This window comes from Aedes albopictus, chromosome 1 (genome assembly GCF_035046485.1).
Source record: "Aedes albopictus strain Foshan chromosome 1, AalbF5, whole genome shotgun sequence".
NCBI lineage: Eukaryota > Metazoa > Arthropoda > Insecta > Diptera > Culicidae > Aedes > Aedes albopictus.
Genome location: NC_085136.1, coordinates 12,448,775 through 12,475,634, shown reverse-complemented (window position 1 = coordinate 12,475,634; position 26,860 = coordinate 12,448,775). Strand labels below are relative to the sequence as shown.

General features: G+C 39.2%; 1 protein-coding gene across 2 annotated transcripts in view; it reads left to right on the top strand.

Annotated features, from left to right (window-relative positions):
- LOC109431116 (adenosylhomocysteinase-like 1) overlaps positions 1 to 24,309 on the top strand; it is a 63,623-nt gene extending 39,314 nt beyond the window's left edge. The window contains exons 2-6 of one of the 2 annotated variants that reach the window (XM_029862437.2): positions 567 to 1,030; positions 10,969 to 11,288; positions 12,046 to 12,395; positions 22,301 to 22,872; positions 23,107 to 24,309. In XM_029862437.2, coding sequence (XP_029718297.1) covers positions 1,021 to 1,030; positions 10,969 to 11,288; positions 12,046 to 12,395; positions 22,301 to 22,872; positions 23,107 to 23,234 — 1,380 coding nt within the window. In that variant the 5' untranslated portion in view covers positions 567 to 1,020 and the 3' untranslated portion in view covers positions 23,235 to 24,309. Of the gene's footprint in view, positions 1 to 566; positions 1,031 to 1,455; positions 1,653 to 10,968; positions 11,289 to 12,045; positions 12,396 to 22,300; positions 22,873 to 23,106 lie in introns of those variants that run through there. The other variant, XM_029862436.2, reaches the window with a different exon arrangement.
- The last annotated feature ends 2,551 nt before the right edge of the window (positions 24,310 to 26,860 follow it).

Genomic DNA, 26,860 nt, shown 5'->3' with positions numbered 1-26,860 from the left:
ACTCCCGTAGACTTCAGGATCTAAACTCAAGAATAGTTTGGATGACCTAGGATATCCAGAAAAAAAAAATTGCATCATATTCTATATTTTTCATGCTGTTGAGCACCAATACCACAGAAATACATACTTAAACTATAAAAACGAGTGGAAAAATTCTGGCTTTAAAGGGTCAAGCGAATGAAGGTATGCTCGATGGTGAGCTCGTTCCATGTTACTATTTATATTCTATTTATATTTATATTTTTATAAATAGATTTCGACTTCGGCAGATTTATTATAACTTGACTGTTTCGTAGATTTCTGACCGCCCGGAATCCCGTAGTGGCCGACTACGTCAGGGACTCTCAACAATTTGGTTTGTAACCGGTAGTCCTCCGACGCGCCGCCGAGGTTGTTGATTGTGCTAAATTAGGAATTCATAAGCAAATTAAACACGGCCCACGGTTGCGCGTCCCGTCTGTCGTCGCCGTCGTCGAATATTGCCGCTAATTAAACTGACAAACACAATTTCAAATGAGCTAGCAGTTAGATAAAAAGGTAATTTGTTTATTGTCTTTTTTTTTCAGGCCTCTGTGACGATTCGACGTCGAACCAGCAACCGCCAACCGAACTGGAACGAACAATTGCCATCATATGACGACCGCGGACGGTTTCATCTGAGGGAACCGGTGAGGGCGTTCTGTGACAGTTTGGGGCTTTTTTGGAACCCAATCATCGCCGCGTGATGCAACAATAGTGGCCGGCGCGAGACCGAGACTGTGAAGGTGACGGACCTCCGATCTATGTCCTCTCCCGCACGACGTTATCGTGATTAATACAATAAAATTGATTAAATTGTTCGTTCGGTGGAAAAGCAGCAAATCACGCAATCTCAGCGCAAAAGTGTCGTCGATGGTCGTCTGCGGCGCGACGACGACGATATCGTAGTTGTGAAGTGAACAACCACCAGAGAGACAATTCGCGTTTGTGTAGTTACTTCTGCTGCTGCAGCCGGTTAGTCTTTATCAGCCCGCCGCCAAGATGAGTATGAGTAAGTGTGCATTGATTCGTTATTTTTTTCGGAAGTTTTTCAGTTTTATTAGATGTTGTGAATGACTCAAAAAAGTGCGCCCAAACAAGTTGTTGTTCTTCGGTAAACATTTCAAAACATCAAAATGGGACTTATCTATTCGTGTTCGGGGATTAGTTTCGACTAGTACATACCCTCGGGGCCGACAATTGATCATGTGAGCTAGTACAGAAATGCAAAGTACTTGAAACACCGGGCCAGTGAGATATGACAGTGAATATACCTACGAAAATGGACTACAGCAACACAACAATGCTGTAGTTGTAGGTGTCGAGTGATGCACTGCGCTTCAGGTGCGCTTCGAAACTTGACTTCTGATTGGCTCAACTAGTGATACCATCAGAAGAGAGAATATATATGTATGTCAGTACGGATTATATACCTGGAAGTCCGATGTTCATGGAGCTATTATCGTTCAAACTACTCTCAACATTCAGTGTCCGAAGTCGGAAGTGTGTCGTGTTTCAAACGGAACTGGGAAAAAGTTTCGGAAAATTTAGTTTCAGTTTATAAGCTTTTTGTAGCTGAACAGAAATCAGTGACATTGAACTCAAATCAAATCAGGTCATGCGGCTTTCAGTCAGTAAGTTTATCAACTTTGTAGATAGTGACAGTTTTGTGTAATAATTAATCGAGTTTGAATCGGAAAGCTGCTGGAACGATTAAAGCCGAAGAGTTTTGCCCCATCAACATGTTGCACACATTAGAAAATACGTTGAAACATATGATCAAAAACAGCTGCTTCGGGATATCGTCAAAGTTCATTCCTGTGAAACCGCATTGAACTTGGTGTTGGATAAGTGAAAACGGTGAAAACTTACCTTTAGTGTAACGTGTAATTTGCAGTTCAAAAGAAATATATTGGCTTATTCAAGTTTATTATTTTCTAAATGCTGGTAAAGTGCTTCTCTAGTTTTCTAGCGATTTATGACTTCTACATTTGGATTCTGTGAAGATTTTTGAGATAATCTTGTCGGAATCGTCAGCAAAAATAATAACGACTATCTCTCCGATAAACCTATAATATCGCCCTACAAGGAGTCTACGGACGTGTGCATATATTCATAGCGAATATATTGAATAATTTACAAATGAAATACTATTTTTTTAAAACTTATAAATCTTATATGGTTGCTGAAAATGCCCAAGATGCTGTAGCTCAATATACATTGAAAAAATGTCATACCTTTTGAAACTTTTCTAAAGGTATACTAAGGTCTGAAAGGTTGTGGCATAATTCAGTGGACGATTTCTCCAACAGAAAAATTCGGGATAGGGTCTGCGTGCCATAAGTAATCTTACGCTCCTAAATAGTTTTAATCGTTCTTTTTTTAGACGTGCTTTCTTCTAACAAAAAAAAGAACAACACGACACCAACATTTCAAAAGGGCGTAACTGCATTTACAACCAATGCCTTCTCACAAAGCTGTGGAGCGTATCCCATCCCTCTCGAGCAATCAACTAGCACAAATAGAAAGATAAAATCTTTCTCTTTCGATTAATGGATGTGAATTGCGTGAGATGAATGAAATACGATCCACAGCTCTGTGAGAAGGCATTAGTTGCAAAAGCAGTTTGGCCCTTTTGAAATGTTGGTGCCGAACAATTCAACACAGTGTAACATTTTTCATAACAGCTGTAGCTGAGAAAACTGGTCTTGATGAAGATGATATCCCAGAATAAAACAGTACTGCTATTTTGCTAAATTGCGCTGCCCGGGATTCTTTACTAAACTACACTAAAAACATTTTTACTACGTCACTTGGAAGAACTACTTTCTTTATCTTTAGATTCTAGCTTTGCCTACCAGCTCCACTGCACGTTTGAGCTGATTCATCCCGAAAGCAATATGATGGTTATAATACGAGTGATATGACCTTTTTTTGCAATATTCTAATCAAAGGAGATTGGGTGAATCTGGGTCCGCAATGTACATCAATGACTCATACATAAAAAAGAAAACAATGATTACAGTGCAGTGACTGATCAATGCAATGGTTAGGATTCACTCAAGATTTACAACAGAGAATGTTTTTCTTCAAAAGTTTTCCGTAAGTTGCCTCCAGGATTTTTTTTTCAAGCATATTTATAGTAATAGCTCTAGAGTTTCCTCTTACCTTTTTATGCAGAGAAGCTTTCAGTTTTTTTGGGCAATAATTCTTTGACGTATTGCTCCAGAAATTCCCCGGCAGATTTTTTTCAAGAATTACTCCAGAGAAATCTCTGTCGGTATTTTTTTGAAATTTCTTCAGGAAACCTTCAGAGATAACTTTGGGAAATCTTCTCCAGAGATTGATCCAGTAATGCTACAGAGCTTTATCATCAAGGAATACCTTCGGGATTTTCCAAATATTGTGCTAAGAATGGCTGTAAGATTCCGTGTTTCTTTTCCTCTTGGAATTCATGCAGATATACTTAAGAAAAATCAGGAATCACTCACGAATTTTTCAGGAATCCCTCAGAAAGACCCCAGGAATTAGTCTCCAGATATTTGTGCTGAAAGTTTCCTCCAATGACTCATTCTGAAATTGCTCGAGAGCTTTCTCTAAGACTTCCTGCACATTTTTTCATGACATTCTTCCAGGAATATTTCGAGGAATTCGTTCATTATCTTCCAGAGATTTCTTCCAGGAATTGCTATAACACCTCGTACAATGGTTTTCGCGAAATTCATCCTGAAATTCGTGGAATCCCGGAATTGTTCTATCCTCACTTCGGGATTTTTTCCAGAGATGAATTCAAGTATTTTTAGAGGAATGTTTGAAAGAGTTACTTGAAGAATTTCTGTGGGAATTCCCCATTGCACCTTTGTAGGGCCTTCTTGGAGAATTTTTGGCCTAATTTTTGCAGGAGATCAGACGACTTAACGGTGGAGTCTCTAGACAAGTTCCTGGAAGAATTACTGAACGAAATTCTTGAAGAATCGCGGCAGAAAATTTTAAATTAATCTCTGTAGAGATTCTTGAAGGAATCTCTGAAAGAATACCTTGAGGAATGAACTTCCATGAATGAATTCATGGAACTAATTTGAAATAACATCAAAAATTACGAATCCTTACAGGAAGCTCTGGATGAGTTCATGGAGGAATTCCTAAAGGACGATGCGGTGGAATTCTTTTAAGAATCTGCATGAGTTCCTAGCTAAAATTCTCTAGAATTTTTTCGGCGGTTTCTCCAGAGATTCCACCAAGAAGTCCTCCAGGAGTTCCTGCGAGAGGAACTGTTGAATGAATTCCTGATAGAATTTTTGCAGGAACTCCTGGAGGACTTCTTGGTGGAATCTCTGGAAAAACCGCCGGCAAAATTCATGAGATATTTTAGGAATAATTATTCAAAAAAAGGCCAATATAAGAGCACAATTAATGCTTAGGGGCCGTTCATAAACCACGCAGACTTCTTGGGGGGGAGGGGGGGCTCTGGTCAAAGTCTACGCTCCATACAAATTTCAAAATTTTTGTATGGTCAAAAGTCTACGAGGGGGGAGAGGGGGGGGGGGTGGTCTGAGATGCCCGAATTTTGGTCTACGTGGTTTATGAACATGCCCTTAGGTTGTTCTCTATAAGAAGAATAAGAAGAATTAGTTTGGTATACCAGAACCCTTCTCTTAAAAGTATCATTCCTGTGATTAATCCGGTGTACGGTCATTCGGCCGAATGCCGTTTGGCCGAACGCCATTTGGTCGAATGCCATCTGGCCGAATGGGTCATTTGGCCGAATTGTGATCAAAAGAATTCAGAGGAAGTTTTTGTCATTCTAACTGCTAATATGCTTCTCAGAAATGTCTCCTTCTTTTTAAAAGACACGGACACGTTTGATGCATTCCAGTGAGCTATTTGCTCTTTGAAGGAAGCACGACACTAGACAGCGGACTAGCATGCAACGCCCAGTGGCACAGCCGAAAACTTTTCCTGACAGCTGCGGCGGGAATCGAACCCGCGCTCCTCAGCACGATGCGACTAAAGGCTTGGAGACCTTAGCCGCACGACCATGAAGCCACACCATTTAATTATAGGCTATTCTTTCTAGTTTTGCCATTCAAAGAGTAGCTGGCATTAAAACTGCCAATATTATATCAAAGATTTTTCCTTCTTTGAATCATAGGCTGTTCTTTCCAGCGGGGCAGCGCGGACGTCAACCACGAATAGATGAGCCGTAGTCCACATGAATTTGACATGTTTGGGAAATTGACACTTTTGGGCACTCTGACAGATCTGGGATGTGCACGACATTTGCGAATTAGTCATTACCATAAGTTATTACTTAAGTAAAACGTGTAAAACTAGCAAAGGGTTATCAAAATTTTAGCGTGCAATCGTTCGAAATTACACGACAACGCGGAGATAGCAAATAAATCAGTAAGAAATTGTGTAATGCATCAATTTACAGCACAAACAATTTTGGACGTGTGTTTGTTGTGAGCTACGGGGATTTTGGCTTTCGCTGGCCCCCTGGTTCTTTCTGATACGAGAAATAGTGGCGCGTACCCTTGAGTTAATTATTTATTTTTCAGCCAATTGCATACTTTTAGGCATTTATATATATCAAGATTTTTGCCCCAATTCACCAAATTGATTCCAATTCGTAAAAATACTATATGGCCAGATTTAGATTCCACTTCAATTGATCTACCGAGAATAAACAGCTATTTATTGATAAAATAGTCAAAGGTCAGCTGTTGCACCAAGGAACACTTATTGCCGGTGCAAAAACAGGTTCGAGATGATCTTCCGGTTAGATTCTTAATACAACATATTCATACTTTCATTGTATACATCCAATCGTATTCCGACCTAGTAATTGAAATCAGAAGCTAGTAATAAATAAATCTGATAGTACTACAATCTCCAAAAAGTGGAGAAGTTCCGGAAAAAAGTCTGGTGGAAATCTCAACATATTTCTACCAGAATATATAAATGGGCTTTAAACAAATTTTCTACAAAAACATCTAAAGAGTGAGGATTTTAGTCGTATAAGTCTAGCTTCTGGTGGCATTCCTTAAAAATGTCTGACGTGATTGCTTGAGAAATTTCGAATACATTCTTTGGGTAGAAACAGATCGTGAGGAAATTTTTAGAAATTCACCTAGGCAAATTTGTGTAGGACCTTTTGGAAGTATTTCTATGGAACCCCTGCAAGAGTATTGTGCAAGTCCCTGATCATTCTTAAATCATTTTTTCAACAAATCCCCTAAAAGGTATGGTTGGTAAAATTCCTTATTGAACCAATGATCTTTTCATATTGTTGGATTTTCTAGGAGTGTATAGTTTTAAATAATATTTTAGAGGTTTTTTTCCTAAACATTAAAAAAATAGATGGAATTTAGAACACTTAGAAGCGAATTCTTGAAGGACATTTCAGTAAAGAATTTTCGAATATTTTTTGGAATGAAACTTGCAAAGGGTTTTTTTTTAAGAATGTCGACAGCAAAAAAATCCCATGCAGTTTCTAAAGAAATGTCGCAAAAAATTCATTATTCCAATGTAAAATTTTCTGCGACATTTCTTGAAGCAAATTGATAACATAATGTGTTTCTACAACTCATGATGCTATCTTATCATAAATTTTCTAAATATTTGTTGAAATTTCTTTAAGACTCACAAGCAATGATTAAAAAAATCTCTATTAATTGACAAATAATTTAAAAAGACTTATGCATTAAATTGATTTCGAAATCCCTTAATTACTTATCTCGGAAATACGCTGAAATTTTTTGGAGCTGCTTCATTTCTTCCAAAAGTTACACCAGAAATAAACCTACTAATGCTGCCACAAATTTCTTCTAACAAAATTCAGCAAATCATTATCTGTCGTGTGTATGGCAAATTGGTGGTGCGTTCATTTTTTTTTCTGTTAGTTATTATTTCTGAACCTGGAATTATTTTCTCAGACCTGAAAAAAAAAACTTGGAAAAATCAGGGAATTTTATTTTTGTAAGCGAGTAGACACCCTGCGGAATTGCTAAAGGACATAATCAACAATAGTGCGACACAATGCTCGGTTTGTGGTTGCTGCTCTCCATCTTCGGTCACGCCCAATGCTCGCCAGATGACGCTCTACCTGGTCCGCCCATCAAGCTCTCTACGCTTCACGCCTTCTGCACCAACCGGATCAGTAGCGAACGTCAATTTTGTAGGGTTGCTCTTCGGCATTCCTGCAACATGCCCTGCCCACCGTATCCTTTCGGCTTTGGCCAGCTTCTGGGTGCTAAGGAGTGTATCATAAAGTAGTTGAAAATGTTTAAAATAGCCTAAAAAATAGTTTAAAACAACTTTTAAGTAATTTTATTTTTGGAGATACTGTATAAATCCTTGAAAAAAGAAATGGCTTTTATGATTTTCTAAAAATGTTCTTTTAAATGGGGTTTTAACCTAGATTGCTGAATGCATGTTTTTAAATTTTTGCACTCCTTCTAAAAAATTTAAATTGCGAAAAAAGTTCGGCAATGTTCGAAAATTGTTAACTTTTTTGTGCAAATATAATAAGCTCCAGAATCCTCATGATATAGGCAAATTATTTTTTTCAAGAAAAATCTCCACTGCATTTAAGCGCAATTCTTAAAAATGAAAAAAGGCCATTTTTGAGAAACCCCTTTTTTCTATGCTCCTCCAAATCATGTTTACGCAAATAAAAAATACATTAAATGAAAAATTCGCATTTTTTAAATAGGGTATGTTTTTTAATTTATGGACGAGTAAGTTAGAGCAAAAAATAGAATTTTATAACCTTTCAAGATATTAAAAGTAGAACTTCAAAGTTTGACGTTTTTTGGAGTGGACCATTTTGTAGATATAGGAGATTTTTCTGTCGAAAATATGAATTTTTAAAGTCGGTGATATGTTATGTATACATAACTGTTAACAAGCATCAATATTTTCCAAATTTTTTATTGTACAAATTTTACTCGTTACAGATTTTTGAAATGTTGAAAAATCTTAACAAAATTGCATTTTGTGCAGATTTTTATTTTGAGAGGTGTATTCATTTAACCATATTTTCAATAATACTAAACTTTTTCCAAATTTTTCCAAGGTATTCTAAACTTAACTATATTGTGAAGATTTCATAGAAGAACCGAAATGAAAAGACCAACCCAGCTTCGAGATAGAGCATTCTGAACATTTTCAACTACTTTCCGATACACTCCTTAGGTTCGATTGGATCTTTGGAATCACCAGCATGCTCCTAAAATCATCCTCCCGACATCTCTAGAATGCATCAGCTTCTTATCCGAATATTTAACTTCCTCCCATTGTTCAGCTTTTGTCTAATTCGCTAGCTTCTTCAATTCTTCAAGCTTTTTTAACATTGCTCCCAGTATATGTAGTTTAAAAAAACTGTTTTAACCTTTTGGAGCCTATTTTTTTCGCCGCTGTCGACGCAACCTCGCTGATGTCGAACACGTTTGTTATGCTCGGTTTCATCGCCGGGTCATATATGACCCCTCCAGCTCCAAAGAGTTAAAGTGTAGAGTTAGCTCATAAGTTAAAATACACATTAAAAAAGAAAACCTGTTTTATATTTGGAATCGCCTTTTGTTAGATCCACAAAATATCTACAGTATTCAATTAGCATTGAACCGAGCATTGCCGGAAGCTCTTTGTATCTTCACGGTTCTATTGGTATCTTATTGGTAAATTCACAGCTATATGATTTTTTTCCCAGTCTTCTTTACTGATGGTTTGCCTTACAATCCCCTACTTTTAAGTGTGCTCTTGAAAATTGCCATACACTTTGCGTTGATTACCCTGCCTCAATCAAAATAGTGAAACAACAATGTCCACGATTTTCATTGTCCACACGCCATCCATCGTAGAAATGGCTCTGTTGTACGTTATTTAGAATCACTGCTTTGCGTGTTCGTGCTCGAGCGCTGCTTATTGATTAATTTAAGATAATAGATATCTGTAGGTACCCAATCGCAGCAGCTGGTTGGTCCTCGGCGGAAAAATTGGCTTTTAATCGGCACGATTCCAGATTTAACCCGCTCATTGCTGTTCAATGAAACTGAAACCGGATTCTTTAATTTGGTTTAAATCTAATCAATTGGTATTTTGCTAGAAATATTTTTGCGGCATAAATCAATCGATTTAGGTATATCCTCCCTCCCCCTGGATATTCAATCTTGACGCGATGGGAGGGCTTAACCCATTAGCATTTTAGCGCCAGTTTATTCTCCACTGCTTGGACTTTGAGCTAGATATATCTGGTTTACGAGTTGAGCGCAAGTGAAGGAATCGGCCGTAAGTGCTAATGGGAACCAAAGGAGTATCCGTAGTGCATTTATCACAAGTTATAATTCAACTTGCATAGACCTAATCTTTGCATTCTTTAAATTTTCTCAAATTTAACAATAATTGTTGAATTTAACGTAACGCAAGAGTGGGTAGGGGAGGTCTCTGCGTTACACTCATCATTCATCACTTGAATTCGAAAGTACACAGGACAGGGGACGCTAGGATAAGTTGACTTACAGCCTTACAGATTAGGTAACGTTAACAATTAAATTTATTACCTTTAGAAAATTCTGGACCCTAATCAGTCAAAACTGCTGATTTTAGAAATGAGTTTATATTTGTATTTCTTCTTTTTATAGGTTTTGTAGGGATGAATATATAGAAGTTGACAAATAATCTTAATCATTTTAATTTTTGACACAACAATCAGCTGACTGAACTTTTTTGTTTTATATTCTAGTCGGTATTATAACACTGACCAAAAAAGCAGGAATTTTGTTACATGTTTCTTTAGGACTTAGGACGGTTGACAATCTAAAGGGTTACGGTAGATGTAATAATACTTCGGACTTAGATGATCACAGATATGCAGAAGACGACTAGACGAAATTAAGAACACAATTTGACACATTATAGACTATATTTCGACGTATAGGGTTTGACTGATTTCATTACAAAATCGAATGGAAGCTCAAAAAGTGTTACCTAACACTAATATGAGAGTTATTTGGGGATGATGCTGGTGCTGTCAATGACCAACATCGGTTATTGGCACTATTGGTAATCAGCTTGAAATAATTTTCAGAATGTATTGTAAAAAACTTAGGTTATTATTTGATTTATTGTTTAGAGATGCTATCAGAAAACTAGTTGCCCATATCGGCTAATAACGCTAGCTCTGGCAGCTGTCTCCGAATAATTTTCAAAAATATCAAACCTGTAAACATTAGCTATGACAAATTTTTTGCTCTTCTTTGTAATATTTCTCAGGAATAGTGCCTTGAAGGCGTTAACATGTACAGCTTTTTTTCTCTCTGTATGCTGTCCAGTGATCTCGGAGATCTCCGATTATTGAAATATTGTTCAATTATCATATCATCTTTGGAGCTTCCATTCGGTCAAAACACTAGTGCGATGGGAATAGTTAAAACACAGTAATTTTAAAAACTACTACGACCCAATACTAATTACTACACACTTTGCTCAAGTTGACGACATCGTCTAGTCCATCGTGAGTATTGGTCCTAGTAGGGGGAAAGTTGGGAAAGGGTCCAGGCTTTGCTATCAGCTGTCATGCAGCTCCACCTGGTCACTCTACAAAAAAAAAAAAAAAAAAAAAAAAAAAAAAAAATCAATCGATTTAGGTATATCGAATGGAAAACAAAAGTTCTAAAGGTCAATCTATAAAAAATGGAAGAAATCGAAATGAATAGCGTCAATCTGTTTGCCCCTTATAATAACTCAGAATTTATGCTTTTCTGGTTTCATCTCTTCCTACTATGGCAGTTAGTCTCTATAAGAAGGCTTCTGCTTACAGAATATTAAGCTATAGGCAATTTTTATGCTTTTATTTACCTTAGAACAATCCCGATCTGTGATTTTCATCTAACCAATGAAACGTTAGAAAACTTCCTAAAACCTTAAATTCTTTGTCGCCGTGCCCAGGTTCGTACACCGAGAGCTCCTCCGAAGAGGACGATCTGTCCCCGAGGGACAAGGTCCAGCAGAACTCCAAGGGATTCGCCGATTTCTGCGTCCGGAACATCAAGCAGCACTCGTTCGGCCGGCATGAGATCGAAATCGCCGAACAGGAGATGCCCGGCATCATGGCCCTGCGGAAGCAGGCCCTCGAGGACAAACCGCTGAAGGGGGCCAACATCGTGGGCTGTACACACATCAACGCCCAAACGGCCGTCCTCATTGAGACGCTCATCAACCTGGGGGCCAACGTGAGATGGGCTGCGTGCAATATCTACTCGACACAGGTGAGTTTCCACCGGACGGTCGGACAGCAGAACAAACATTCAACGCGAATGCACGACGACGGTCGTCGCGTCGTTTTATCTGATAATGGCAATAAAACGACGATGTTTGTAAGCGCTCTTGTTGAAGAAGCTCTGATGAGTGTTGTTCCATGTTCGTGCGTCAAGTGGCCTCGTTTGGATTCGTTTCTTCGAAATCGAGGACAACCCCGTACTGACTGTTATTTGATGAATGGCGTAAAATAATTGTGTTTGTCAACGGCAGAATGTTTCTGTAATTATTGGACGACAAGTGCAATAAGCTTCATAATTTGTTGAATATATATTTTGATTAACCTTTTTATTTGCAAGATAAATCGCCGTTACTTAGATCATATTCAGTTGGAACAGTTGGAAATTTGTCACAAAAATAGTCAATAACTAGTACTAGCCAAATATTGTCAACGCAAACAACATTGGATTTTGGAAATTCTGAACTCCTATTGTAATGCATAATGTCGGCTATAACTTTGTTGTCAGTTCGTCAAAACGACTGAAAATTTAATTAGAAGTTTTTAACATAAAATCAATTGAGTGGTATAAAATTATTCATAATCGGTTCAGTATTTTTTATAGAATTTTAAACCTAAATTGCTCCAACGTAAATTTTAGGCTTTTTTAACACTTTTAAGTTTCGTTTTTATGAGCGTATAAATTTGGTTACCGCTTGTCAACTTGTACCTTTCGCTTGCTCTTTTGTGTTTCCCCTCTCTCCATTCAGAATGAAGTTGCCGCCGCCCTAGCGGAAAGTGGAGTGCCGATATTCGCCTGGCGGGGCGAGATCGAGGAGGATTTCTGGTGGTGCATCGATAAATGTGTCCATGCGGAAAACTGGCAACCGAACATGATCCTGGATGATGGCGGCGATGCGACGCATCTGATGCTGAAAAAGTACCCCGTCATGTTCAAGATGATCAAGGGCATCGTGGACGAGAGCGTGACCGGGGTGCACCGGTTGTATCAGCTGTCGAAGACGGGCAAGCTGACGGTACCGGCCATGAACGTGAAGGATGCCATCACCAAGACCAAGTTCGACAGTTTGTACAGTTGTAAGGAGTCGGTCATTGATAGGTGAGTTCTGTGAGGGGGCATTTATTGGGCTGCCTCATTTTGCTACGTAGTTTATCAGATTCTAAAGTTCACATCCTTACCGCTGTTAGTATTCTAATTGAAGCCTTGTTTAAATTTATATCTATTTCAACAGATTAAGAAATGCATCATTTCGCAATGCAATGGGTTAATAACTGGCTGCTGAAACAGAAATGTATAGAGAAAAGTGTCCACCAAAAAAAAAATCAAATCATCGAGAAACTAGCAAACCTACATGAAGAAGACATCTGGTTCCAATACTTTAACCTTCCGTAACTCGCGCGGTTGGCTACCTGAGTCAGCACAGCACCACATTAATGCTGAGTACAAAAAGCGAGATTTTTTCAACGTGTTGTACAAAATACAACAGCGCGATCGCTCGAGGGTTAAAGAGAGTGAGGAAAACATATATTCAGTATTCATCGAACACTGGGATGAAGTACAACGCAAGGCAGCTCAAGTGCATTGATGAAACGGAAATTGTTGGATGCATTAAGTCGATCAGGAGAATACGACCATTCCGGAAATCTCATTACGGGAATGCTGACAGGTACAACACAGTGTACCTCCAGTGTGAGTGTGGAATATTTAATATGAACTACAATGAGTTAGTGTTTAATCTACGACAAGTGCGACGAACAGGAAACGATCGAAGTCATATACCATACAGAATGAAACACAGGGATACGTGATACGGTGAGTAGAACGATTTGCAATTTGTGCGAAAATATTGAATAAAAAATAGTGCGCACTTTTGCTGTTTGTTTAGCACGCTTTTGTTTACAGTTACTCTTTCTTATTGTTATGGGCAGGAAATCGATTTTTTTCAGTACGCGCCCAACTTTTAGTGAAGGTTCACAAATAGTTATTTATGCAACGAGTTGCAAAATGATGATTTTTACAGCACGAGTCGTACATTTATCCAACGAGGCTTGCCGAGTTGGATAAATACGAAGAGTGCTGTAAAAATCGAGTTTTGCAACGAGTTGCATACAACATTTTTTGCAATGATCAAAATTATTCACTAGAATATGATCATTTCCATCAGAATCATTGTGCTTCTCGGTGGTTGAGCGGGAACGACCACGTGCTCCATCACGAAATCTAAATCAAGCAAGCCGTGCTATAACCGTCACAGTTTTTCAAGCTCTTACTGTGGTAACCCAGGTTGTCAATCAAACAAATGCATTATGATTCATAATGATACCCAAATGGGATGCATTATGAACCATAATGCATTTGTTTGTATAATACGGAAAAGTAAGCCGTTAGGATACTAAAACGGCAAGTATAAAATGAATTTTATAGTGCCAAATTGCAAAAAAATAGTTTATTTGGTTTTACAAAAAAGTAATTCTGGCATACAATCTAAAAATTTCAAAATTGACACAATACCCAGGAGTCAGATTTGTTTTTATTACTAAAACCTTTCAGTCCTTGGTGGCCTTCTTAGAATGCGGAAAAATCCACAGTGACAAACTGTGAACGGTATGCTTCCCTTGAACGCAAGTTCAGTAATTTTGTCAAGATGAAAATGAACGGTTATTGGCGTAATCTGTTCTAGGGAACATGCAGTGATCGACGACATTCATAAGATGATTCGCGAAGACCGATCCAAAGCGCTTGAAGGAGTCGAAACTGCAAAATGCGATTGATGTCTTCAGACGAATGGATCTATTTCTTGTTGCCAGCTTCGTTCCAGAGCAACATCAGCGTGATGTGACTCCCCACTTTAGCATTAGCATTAGCATTAAGCGAGTCGCACAAATTCGTAGGTGGTACAGTCCTAGACCGCTGTTATGAGGGTTGCCTCCTTCCCGTCCGAACCAAAGCACAAAGATTTGGGACTAATCTCTGACTCTTAGACAAGACTGACGCAATCCTCCAATGGTCGAGCACTGTCCTGGCCACGTCCTTGCGACTGCTGAGGAATGGGAAAGGATGGTTAGTTTTGGACACCTATGAAAAATGTAGACAACTCTACGATCTCTCAGGCCTAGGTGTCACGGGAATTTGGGTGTTGTTAGTGGAAGGGTAAACTCCAGATGATACGCTTGGTCAACGTTCAGGCACACCATTGTTAGTCTTCTTCGAATCCGTTGTCTGCCCGATTCATCCTGGATTCCTCGTCGTCTTGATGGCATTTGGTTGAATTGCCAGATTCTTCGGTTGATAATCTGAACTGAAATATAAAATAATATTAACATTAACATCGTACGTCAAATAAGCTACATATTAGTGATACGCTCGCCACAGTTACATATTTTTAAAATATTATTTATATCGTACGATACATTTACCTGAATCCTGCTGAAATAAAATGTTAATTAGCAGTATATTGAAACACAAATACTACAAAACACAAAAAAAAGAGCATCAAACTTTGATCTTGGAATATTTAAAAATACGGTAAATATCAAGATCAAAATTTGATTTGGTAGATCTTACACCGCAACGCACCATTCTAAGGTGATCTACCCACGTTACGGGTGTCAGCGTGATGTGACTCCCCACTTGTAGACATTATGGGAACTATTCGAGACCCTACAGTAGAACTCCGTAGAGCTTGATGATGCGGAGAAATCGATCCAGGAAATCCTGGAGCTATATAGTCACTCTCTCGTTTGTCGGGTGAAGATCACTGCGTCCAGATTTTAGAACTATTGTGATACCCTTTTGCTGTGAGGTATGCAAGTCACTGAGATACCCTGGTATCGATTGAACTCATGACTACCTATTATTGATGAATAGAGATCCTGAGTTACAGTATGTGATTCCCCCATTCTGGCGAGACTTGCTTTATAAAGCCAACCACGTTCTTGGGGGATGAGATCCCTGAGAAGGGCTTGCTAAGGACTTTGAACCAAGCAGAGGATGTGTTCTGATGTTTCTTTCTGCTCGTCACAGAAGCGTCAATTTGACCTTGGATTGCTCCGATCTTTTGTAAATGGTATCTGCAGGGGCAGTGTCCAGTTATTATGTTGAGATCCCTTTTGTTGAAACCTAGTAATTGTTGGATTTTCTTGGATTTTATCGTTACGAGCCTTTTGAATTGGCTCGTATGGCGAAGTGCATTCCAGTTTTATGTGATTTGACTGACCATATATTTGTTCAGTTCCATTTTTACAGAGCAGTTTGAGATCGCGCAGAAGGCCCCAGGGCCAATGAACCTTTCATTAGATTCATTCCTGGCTAGCTTATCAAGTGGAAAGAGATTTTTGTTCTAGGGCCATAGATTCCGGAGCCTGTCAGATTATTCATTTTCGAATCATCTGTGAAGAAATGTATAGAGCCTGTTGGAGCGCTAGGTCCACCTTCTTTCCACTCCTGGCGGGATGGAATGAGCACACCGTAAGTCATAAAATTGACTACCGTGTCCATCCAGTCACTCAAAATTCCTATTGCGGGATTTATGGCAAATTCATTTTGTATGCTGAGATGATCCTTAAGGTCTCTCGACAGCAGTGTTTTTATTCTCTTTAACTATAGAGAACTTTTTTCTGCTTCCAGCTTTATGAATTGATCTATCCGGGGCAGGTGAAGCATTGCATCTAGGGTCAGTTGTGTACTACGAACTGCACCAGTAATGGCTATGCAAGCGGTGCGTTGGATTTTATTGGACTTAGCCCTTTTTTTGTTTATATTAACGTGTATCTTAACTTAAATGCTAATTCTACACTTAAACTTAGCCCTTGCAGCAGCCTCATTAGTTTTGGGCCACCAGACAAGGGAAGCGTAAGTAGTCCTGGGACGGACAATGGTTTGACCAAGTTTGATCCACATCATCATTCTTGGTTTTAGGTTCCATCTTTTACCTAGGGTTTTTGAGCAAATCCAAAGTTTATTGAGACCTTTATGCAAAACAGATTGGAGATGAGAGTTCCAATTCAATTTCGCGTCGAGTGTGACATCTAGATATTTTACTTCACTTGAATAAACTAATTGTGTTTGATTCAAGAAAAGGGGTTTTACTTGGACTTTCCTCTGTTTGGTGAGAGGAATAATGCAAGTTTTTCTAGGATTTATGCCTAGTTATTCCTTTTGACATCAAAAAAGGTAAAGGTAGATTGCATTCTTTCCACGATAACACTTTCGAATTTGCCTCGTGCAATAGTGACAACGTCATCAGCATATCCAACCACTTCGAAGCCTCCGCTTTCTAAGCTGTCTGGAAGCTCACCCCCACCACCAGTGACCACAACAGAGGAGAAATCACTCCGCCTTGCGGACACCCGACTTGTGGACACCTCTGCTAGAATAGCATGTATCCAGGTAACAATGCATGGGAGCATGGGTCGAATTTTCTCCTCAACATTGGTGACCCTCAATATGAAGAAATGCTACAAGAGCAATTTATGTCGACATTTTGACAATGGCATTGCTTTCATAAATTTGTGATTTACGTACTCACATAGTACCTTTTTAATAATTTTGAGCATTACAGAAGATAAACTTGTCGGCCTGAATGCTTTGGGGTTGGTTTTATCTCCCTTTTCTGCCTTCGGAATGAAGACAGTCCGGATTTGACGCCAATCTTTAGGTATATGCCCCTTAATCCGAATCGCCCTAAAATCTCTACCAAGGGTGGTTTTTCTCTTTTGTGTTTTCTCTTTTTTTTGGATAAACGCTGGGAATATTCCATTCAGGAAGACTTAAATGGCTCGACAGATCTCATAGCCCTCTCAACCCTGGCCCGAGCGAAAGATTTTTGCAACCTTTATTGCATCTTTTAAGATCCTGAAACCCATGATTGGATCTCTTTTGGATCTGAGACGAACATTCTAGTGTCTTGGTCGCCGATGCTCGACTCAGAGATGGAATCAGGAAAGTGGATCTTTAACAATTCGCTCAATGTATCGCACAATTGGAAGACTACAGTGAGCGAACCATCCGTCTTTCGAAGGCTACCCACACCATTGGAGTGGTCTTTTGAAAGAGTTTTTTGGAGTCTGGCCACTACGGCTGTATTTTCTATGCTTTCACACATTAGATTCCACGATTTCCGTTTGCCTAACCTCATTTCTTTGTTGTAGTACGTCAGGGCCTTTCTGTATGGTCTCCAATTCGCCGAGTTTATTTTATTTATATTTATTCTCTTTATATTCCGAGTTTATATTTATTCTCAAGAGTTTTATTCCACCATGGAACGTCTCTGCTCGGACTAGTTGATTTAGTTGGACATCTTTCTTGGTAAACGTTAAGGATTTTGTTTTTAGTGGATTTAAGATGGAGATGCGTCAGTCTTCCAATTGTGTTATGGACTTGATATAACTACCCAGGTAACCACTAAGCATTTGAATAAGCCGTGTATCAGCCCGTATTACGCATCTAAACTGCTTGCTGCCCTACATAAGCAGTTCGAATGCATAGCTACCTTGAGTTAGCATAAGCTGTGCTGCTCAAAAGCTTTCGGCTGTTAATTAGCATTTCAACTGCTTGAAGTGGTTTCACTTGGGAGCATACAGAATGCTTTTCAACTGCTCTTTAAATGCTAGGAGCAAAAAGGTTGGGAGATATGTTACGCATTTGGCAACACATTTTGTCTCTCTCTTACAGAGCCTCTCTCTCTCTTCTTGGCGTAACGTCCTCATTGGGACAAAGCCTGCTTCTCAGCTTAGTGTTCTATGAGCACTTCCACAGTTATTAACTGAGAGCTTCCTCTGCCAATGACCATTTTGCATGCGTATATCGTGTGGCAGGCACGAAGATACTCTATGCCCAAGGAAGTCAAGGAAATTTCCTTTACGAAAAGATCCTGGACCGACCGGGGCACTATGGGGAAAGTGGTGGCCAAAAATCAAAAAATTTACTTGCTTTGAATGACATGTCTTATACACCATTTGAGAGCCAGATAGTTCAAACCTAGATTCCCAAAATTTCAGCCTTCTGTGATGGGAACTCATTGCACCACAGATATCAGACTTAGAAAAACAGTGAAAATTGTAGAAAAAATGCATTTTAAACAAATGCAGTTTTCTCAGTGAAAAAAACGGTTTAATTTTAGAATTTAATCCACCGTTGGAAATGTTATTGATTGAACTTTAAAATAGGTGTGTTGTTGGGGTAATATGGTTAAATGAAATTAGTAAAAAATGAGTAATTATTGAGAAAAACAACATTTTTTGCCTAAGTTGGTCTATATCTAACAAGCAGGGTCAAGCAGTCTCAAGGGACCGCCTCCACAGTTTAGTTTGGGGTCTATACTATCTGCGGAACGCGAATCCAGCTGCGGATAGCTGCGGATGAGCGTCATTTTGACACAAGCCCGAAAATTGGATTTTTTAAAATTATTATTTTTTTTGTTAATTACGATTATCGATTATGCGAGCACATACAAAAAAATCGTACAATTTAAACAGTGCTTCAAAAATGGAACTGTTAATTGTCAAATTAAGCCTTAAAAATCTTACACACTTTATTATTTTTATGTTAAAAATGGGTAAAAACTGACCGAAAATTATCGTTCCATCCATAAACTGTATCAACCCATCTGGACTGAAATGCTTCTTTTGTTCACGAAAATCTTGTTTATATTATCAATACATATTTACCATCAGGGAAAGAAACACCACATCTAATTTATAATTTTACTAAAATTAACCTACTTGTATTTAAAAGACGAGGACAATATTTTCAATTCATAAGTTTGTTTTCAACGTGAATATCGCACAGTAGTTAATTTAACGAAAACAAATATGAAAATATTTGTTTGTGGTAATATGGAACATAGGAGCATCAAGTTACCACAGACAAACAGACGTACCACTTGGAACAAAATGCGATAAAAATCATCGTTAAATATGGAGAATTTGATTGGCCATGTTCTTAAAAATTGTGAAAGTGAATTTAAAATATTGACAATTCCCAAAATTGTCAATATTTTGTATTGAAATTTCAAGAGACAGTTAATTATTAAAATTTATGATGGAAATTTATCTATGAAAATTATGTTCTATTTAGCAGTATATTCATTCCTGCAGTATTAAAAATGGAAATTAATCATCAACTTTGCAATTCTTTACCAAAATACCTGATTGATAAAACAGAAATCCTAAATAACTTTAAAAAAAGGGGGGTGGGTCAGATTTGCCTAGAATGGGGGGGGGGGGTGCTTCCACTTCTACCTCTCCTATTTTATCTTATGCATGGCAATCTTATTCTAGTTTTGATTTGCATTTGAACTGTCTTAAAAATTAAAAACAAATTTAAAATCAACTTTTTGTTCAGGAATAAGTAGTTCCTAACTGAATTAAATACTAGTAACACCATTCAGACGTGATGAAAATACATAAATTGGACTAATGTTATGCTAATCTTACTAGAATACTTTCAAAAAAAGCGGAAAAACCAAAAAAATATTTTTGGCCATAACTTTGTATGGAGCCGCCCCATAGTGCGGGGATCGAACCCGTCACCCTCAGCATGGTCATGCTGAATACCCGTGCGTTTACCGCCTCGGCTATATGGGCCCTACAGAGCCTATGCTTCTGTTTACAAATTTGTGCATCTTTTTTGTTTCTTCATTTTCCCCTACTCATCCAAAAGCACCAAAGAAAAGATTACTGCAGCTGGATTGGATTGGGAACTTGTCCATCAAAAAATCACCAATTATTTATCATTTCGTCGGAGAATATGTGCCGAATAGGTGAATGCTTTGGTGGATCATAGGATTGTTTGAAAGAGGGAAGAAACAATCTTATTCCACAGATACATATTTAAAAGAAGGGATCGTAATGCTCTACCACAATGAAATATCTCAATGAAAACAAGTTTTGGATGTTGAATCTGAAACGTCATCGAGTCATTCTTTATATTGGCGATTAAATCAACGCACGCCACCGGGACAGCTTTAGCATCGTGGATCAGGAGCAACAGAATCCGAATCAGATATGATTAATCAATCTCCGGATCGTAAGTTCAAACCTACATCACTACAAAAATCAGCAAAAAAGTTCCACTTAGCACCGGCTGGAATATGGAAGGACGATGAAGCGGGGAAGCAGGCTGAGAGAACGAGAAGCAGACGTCAATCTATTTTTGTTTTTTTTTTTTTGCTCGACAAGGCGTTACGCTTCTTTGACATTTCGTCACGACGTTCCTGAAGGAATAGCACTAAGACAGCCCGTTATTTTGCCAAAACCTGCTGTGAGGTAGCACTATAGGCGCATATACGGCTAATTAGCATTAAACGCCTTGTCGTAAACGCTACTATAATGCTGAAGGAATGCTATTTTAAATGCTTACTGGTTACTTGGGTATGATGTTCTCCTCGTATTGTAGGATAGTTGAGTAGGATTTCCAATCAGTTTTCTTAGGATATTTAAACGTTTTCTCTATCGTTAGACCCCCTTCTCATTCGAAGATGATGTGTTTATGCTCTAGCATCGATATTTCTTCAGAAACCTGCCAGTTTTTTTTTAAATTTTATCAGGTATTCACCGACTACAGAGATAAGTTCAAAACTTCCTGACGAATGGAGTTTACAATCGTGGGCTTGTCACCAACATTACAAATGTCAATGTTCTCGGAAGAGATAAATTGTAACAACTACTCACCTCTGGTGTTTATATTGGTACTTTCCCATATGGTGGTATCAAATAGCCGCTCTAGAAGAAAGCTGACTGTCATCATATACCAACTTATATGAGTGTTGTGGAATGAGGGCCATGGTTAAATTGTCTTTGATGAACCTCCGACAGGGCACACCCGTGGCGGTCTCAGCATGGTGGAGGTTCACTTGCAGTGCTTTAGTCGCCATTTCTGGGGTTCGCGCTTTTTCCGGACGACAACTGTCCGGTTTTGGATGTTGTGGATCATTATGATGTCGTTTGGTGTTACAGTTTGGGTCGTTTGTCTTCCCTGTAGCAACCTGATCCGCCAGTTTCGCCTCTGTGGTCAAGCTGTCGCTTTTTGCACCGCATTTGCCCTGTTTAGATACCTTTGGCTTGGTACCACTAGAGTTGGAGGTCGCATGAAAGCTTCGAGCTTTTCCTTTAGAGGCGGACAGGCTAGTCTTTATGATGCTTTTGGGGTGAGATTTACTAACTTCGCCCGAACCAGAGGCTTCCTCCGATTGCTCTTGGGTCGGCCTTCCAGTCGGATTGGCGGTAGCGGCAGTCGGTTGATCTGTGGCTTTCCTTAGTTTGATTAAACCAAATCGGTAGTTTAGGGTGTATTTGGACTGCAACTTTTCTATCGACGCATCCTCTACTGTGAAGATCCATTCGGCATGAGAGTCCATCACCTTGTCGCAGTCCCTGGTGAGATTCGAACAAACTAGACAAATTTAAACCGTCCATCGTTGCTTTCATCATCTAGTAAGCTTCCCGGAGAAGCCGTCTTCGTCCATGATTTTCCATGGTCGTACTGTCGTACGCCAACTTGAAGTCAATGAACAGGTGGTAAGTTGGGACCTGATATTCACGGAATTTTTGGAGGATTTGTCGCACGGTGAAGATATTGTCCGTTGCCGAGCGGCCATCGCATCGACGAAGCCAGCTTGGTAACTTCCCACAAACTCATTCACTTTAGGTGACAGACAACGGAAGATAATCTTGAATTGCAATAGGTTAGCGGCATTCAGAGTTGTGATCGCTCGGAAGTTCTCACACTTCAACTTGTCACCATTCTTGCAGATGGGCCGAATGAGCTTTTCCTTCCACTCCTCCAGTACCTAGCTGTTCGGTCTCCCAAATTCGGACTAGACAGACGTTTATAGAAGTTTATAGAAAACTACGTTTCAATCTCTTGATTGGAAAAAAATGCCTTAAATTTGAAGAACACAATTTAGAATAATCAAAGATTTAATTATGCTGGCTTTAGAATCTGAAAAACTGAAAATTAAGCTTTTGCCGTTGAGTTTGTAATATTATAAATTCTGCTTTCAGCTTGAAACGCGCCACGGATATTATGATCGGTGGCAAGCAGGTCGTCCTGTGCGGCTACGGCGAAGTCGGCAAAGGTTGTGCTCAAGCCCTGAAGGCGCTCGGTTGTATTGTGTACGTAACGGAGATCGATCCGATTTGTGCCCTGCAGGCCTGCATGGATGGCTTCCGTGTGGTCAAGCTGAACGAGGTGATAAGGACGGTTGACGTCGTGATCACGTGCACCGGAAACAAGAACGTGGTGACCCGTGAGCACATGGACAAGATGAAGAACGGTTGCATCGTGTGCAACATGGGCCATTCCAACACGGAGATCGACGTCAACAGTCTGCGAACCTCGGAACTGCAGTGGGAGAAGATGCGTTCCCAGGTCGATCACATCATTTGGCCTGGCCCCGACGGGAAGCGAATCATCCTGCTGGCCGAGGGACGGCTGGTGAATCTGTCTTGCTCAAGCGTGTCGTCGTTCGTTGCGTCGATCACGGCCGCTACCCAAGCGCTGGCACTAATCGAGCTGTTCAACGCACCGCCCGGACGGTACAAGGCCGACGTGTATCTGCTGCCGAAGAAGATGGGTAAGATAGATGAAAAAGTTTTTTCAGCCTGAAAGACTTTCCTTCATTTGACAATAATGAGTTCATGACATTTTCAAGGACAGAGCTCACAAACTCTGTTGAACCGTGTATAAAATACGCCGCAAATGTTCTAGTCTTTCAAGCTAAGCTTTTTAACAAAATGTTTCAGAACTTGGGCTGTAAATCTCCTTAACGAATCTGATAATATTAACCCGCTTTTCCGCTATTCGACAGACGAGTACGTTGCCAGTTTGCATCTACCGACGCTGGATGCACACCTAACGGAATTGACCGATGATCAGGCGCGCTACATGGGCCTCAACAAGGCCGGTCCCTTCAAACCAAACTACTACAGGTATTAGTGTCGTTCGTATTGCAAAATCAATACGCAATTGTAAAGCATTTTCCGAGAAAACCAAGGAGCAAAAAAAAGTATTGTGTTTAGGAGTTCAATCGGGATTTTTTGTTCGGTTTTGAAACAATTTAGCGCATGTAGAAAAAAAACTATCGCAGAGGACGGGACATTATAAACTGGATATAAAATTGGCCAAGCTACTTCTGGACAAGTAGTAGTATCGTAGACAATTTTTAGAATCGTAGATTTAATAGAAACGAAACGATGAAAAGGAGTAAGGCAATGCGCAGCAAAATTAAACAAAAAGTAAGAAACGAAACTCTTCCGCTTCCACTATTACGCAAACATAAGAAAACGAAACAAGCTGAATTATACACTGTTACAGAATCGCAAAATGAAAACTATATACTTTAGAATCGGGAAAAGAGAGGGATAAAACTTGAAGGGAAACGATCACGTCCCATCTATCAACTAAAATCACACGGTACGTCGTTTTGTTTTGTCTATTTTTGTGGCGCAAACGTTATATCAACGATGCTCTTATTTCGAAGTGTCAATTATAACGATTAGTTAACGGATACGTTTTGTGCACGATTTATATGGCAGCAGAAACAAACACTACTGGCGGAAATCCGTTCCCAGGCTTTATCGCAAATTCGGATTCGAACCGCGTTTATCACCTATCACTCGGTCGATAAAATCACACCACAAACATTCACTGTTGTTAGGATTGCATTTTTCAGAACTCTTTCCAAGCATTTAAATTAGTGAAACGCCAAACAACTGCACCACCACGGTGATCGGAAGGGGTGATGAATCCTTTTCCGGTGCCGAGACCTCTACAGTATAACGTGATGAATAGCGATTTCTTTGGTCTAAGTTTAGCGCGCACGCATTACACCCCATAGCAGCATACATTTGCAGCAGTAGACGACGCGTATTACTATTATTATTATTACGGTTAATTATAAAACTATTATTATCCTCCTTATTAGTATCATTATCTTGGATAAGAATTCCAGACGAGCGGTAGCAATTGCACACAGAGAAGTTAAGAAAATATAACACCCATTTTTAAGGCGCGTCGTGTTTGGTTCTTGTGTATGTGGTAATTTCACAGCATTGATGCTTAGTTTTTGGGGGGCCATGTACTTAGGCGAAGCAGGAACGAATAACTTGCGGTTTTTTAGTAGGGTCAAGCCTGCACGGATTCATCTAGGGATTCCTCCAGGGACTTCTCTAGGAACTCATCTTAAGATTACTCCAGGAATTCTTCCAGGGACTCCTCCCAGAATACCTCTGGAGATTCCACAAGGAGTTGCTTGCTCTAGGCATCCGTCCAGGAATTTCTCAAGGAATGCCTCCAGGAAATCGTTCATGTATTCCTTCAAAAATTGTTGCAGAGATTCCTTCATGAATTCTTCTAGCGATTTTTCTAGGAATTCATCTACGGATTGCTCAAGGAATTCTTTCAGAGATTCCTCCCAGAATTCTCCTAGAGATTACTCCAGAGACTAATCTAGGAGTTCTTCCCGGGATTGCTTCAGGCATCTTTCCAAGAATTTCGCAAGGGATGTCTTCAGGAAATCCTTCAGGTATTCCTTCAGAAATTTCTCCAGGGATTCCTTCAAGAAATCTCCTAGTGCCTAGTGATTTCTCTAGGAATTCAACTAAGGATTGCTAAATTAGAATTATTTCAGGGATTCCTTCCAGAATTCCTCTAGAGATTCCTCCAGAGATTGCTCTAGGAATTCTTCCAGGGATTGCTCCAGACATCTATCCAGGAATTTCTCAAGGGATGCCACTAGAAAATCCTTCAGGTATTACTTCGGAAATTGTTCCAGAAATTCCTTCAAGAATTCCTCTAGCGATTTCTTCAGGAATTCATCTAGGGGTTGCATCGAAAGTTCCTCCCAGAATTCTTCTAGAGATTCCACCAGGAATTTCTCAACGGATTCCTCTAGGAAATCTTTCAGGGATTGCTCCAAGTTCAGGAATTTCTCAAGGGAGGCCTGCATGACAGCCTCCAGGTATTCCTTCAGAATTTCCTATAAGGATTCCTCTATCGATTTCTCTAGGAATTTCTTCAGGTATCCTCCAGGCGATTGACCAGAAGTTCCTCCAGGAATTACTCTGTATTCTTTTAGAAATTCCTCTCCGGGTGTTAAAAAAAAATATCCAGGGGTTCCTTCAGAATTTTCAGAATTCCTTCCATCATCTTTTCCAAGGATGCATCCAAGAATTTCTTCAGGATTCCCTGAAGATTTTTTGAATTACTTCAAGGACTTCTATAGGAATTCCTCCAAAGATTTTTATTGAAATTCTTTTCCAGGAATTCTTTCACAATTATCTACAAGAAATCTTTTAGGAGTTCACCCACGAATTTGTTCAGGAATCCATCAATGAATTCGTTCAAGAATACCCTTAATGGTTCCTGCAATGTATTTCCTTCAGAAATTCGATTTCCGATTCTTTCAGGAAGACAACTTGTGATTTTTTTTTTCTCCAAGAAACCCTTGAAGAAGTTATCCAATGATTTTTTTAGAAACTCCTCCATATATTCCTTTAGGAGTTTCTCCAGGGTTGTTTTTAGGGTGTTCCTTTAGCAAGTCCTTCAGGAGGTCAAAGGACTTTTTCAGAAATTACCCCAGAAATGCCTCAAGTGATTGTTTTAAGATTTATCCTGAAATTCCTTCAGGAATTTCACCAGGAATCTCCTTCGGAATTTTAGGTTGGGATGTCTCCAGAAATTTCTCTTGAAATTCCTTCAAACAACTGCACCACCTAAATTCCTGAATTTCTGTAAGAAATTGCCTAAAAATGTTCCAAGGATTTTTTCTGAAATCTCTCCAGCAATTTTTTAGAAGTTTACTCAGGGATTCTTACAATGAGTCCTCCAAGGATTCTTCCAAGCATCACACATATCACATATGAGTCACGGCAGCACATGTTTTGATTGCGCTTGACTTCTGCGATTTAAATACTTTTACTTACATGCTAGAAGCGCTTTCAGATATTTTCCAGGAAACCCTTCAAGAATTCATCTTGGGAAGACTTTTTCGGAATTCTCCCAGATTTTCCTTCTGGAATTAGTTTAGGAAATTCACCACGTATCACTCTAGGAATTCCTTCCTAAATTTCTCCAGATATTTCTTTTTGAATAAATTCCAGCTATTCGTCCAGGATTACCTTCAAGTGAACGCCAGGATTTTTCCAAGAATTGCATTATTTGAGAGTTCTCCGAAACTTTCTCCAGGAAATTATTCTCCTTTAACAATTCTTCTTCTCGGAATAATGCAACTGATGGTTTATTCTTAGAGGAATAGAGATCCAGGACATTTCAAGATTGCTTATCAGCATAGACAAACTGCATGACTAGTTACTGAAACAACTCAGTTAGTCATGGTATCTCGCTGATTTGAGTAGAACAGGCGAGGTTTTCAACGCATTGTTCCAAATACAACAGCGTAACGACCAATTTGCTTTCAAGGGGTTTTGAGAACTGGTATAAAACCAAGATGATTTCAGTAACAAATTTTTAAAACGACGTATAATCAATGGTGTAGCATTGATTATACGTCGTTCTCAAAATTTGTTACTGATTTTATCTTGGATTTATGATAGTTCTTAAAA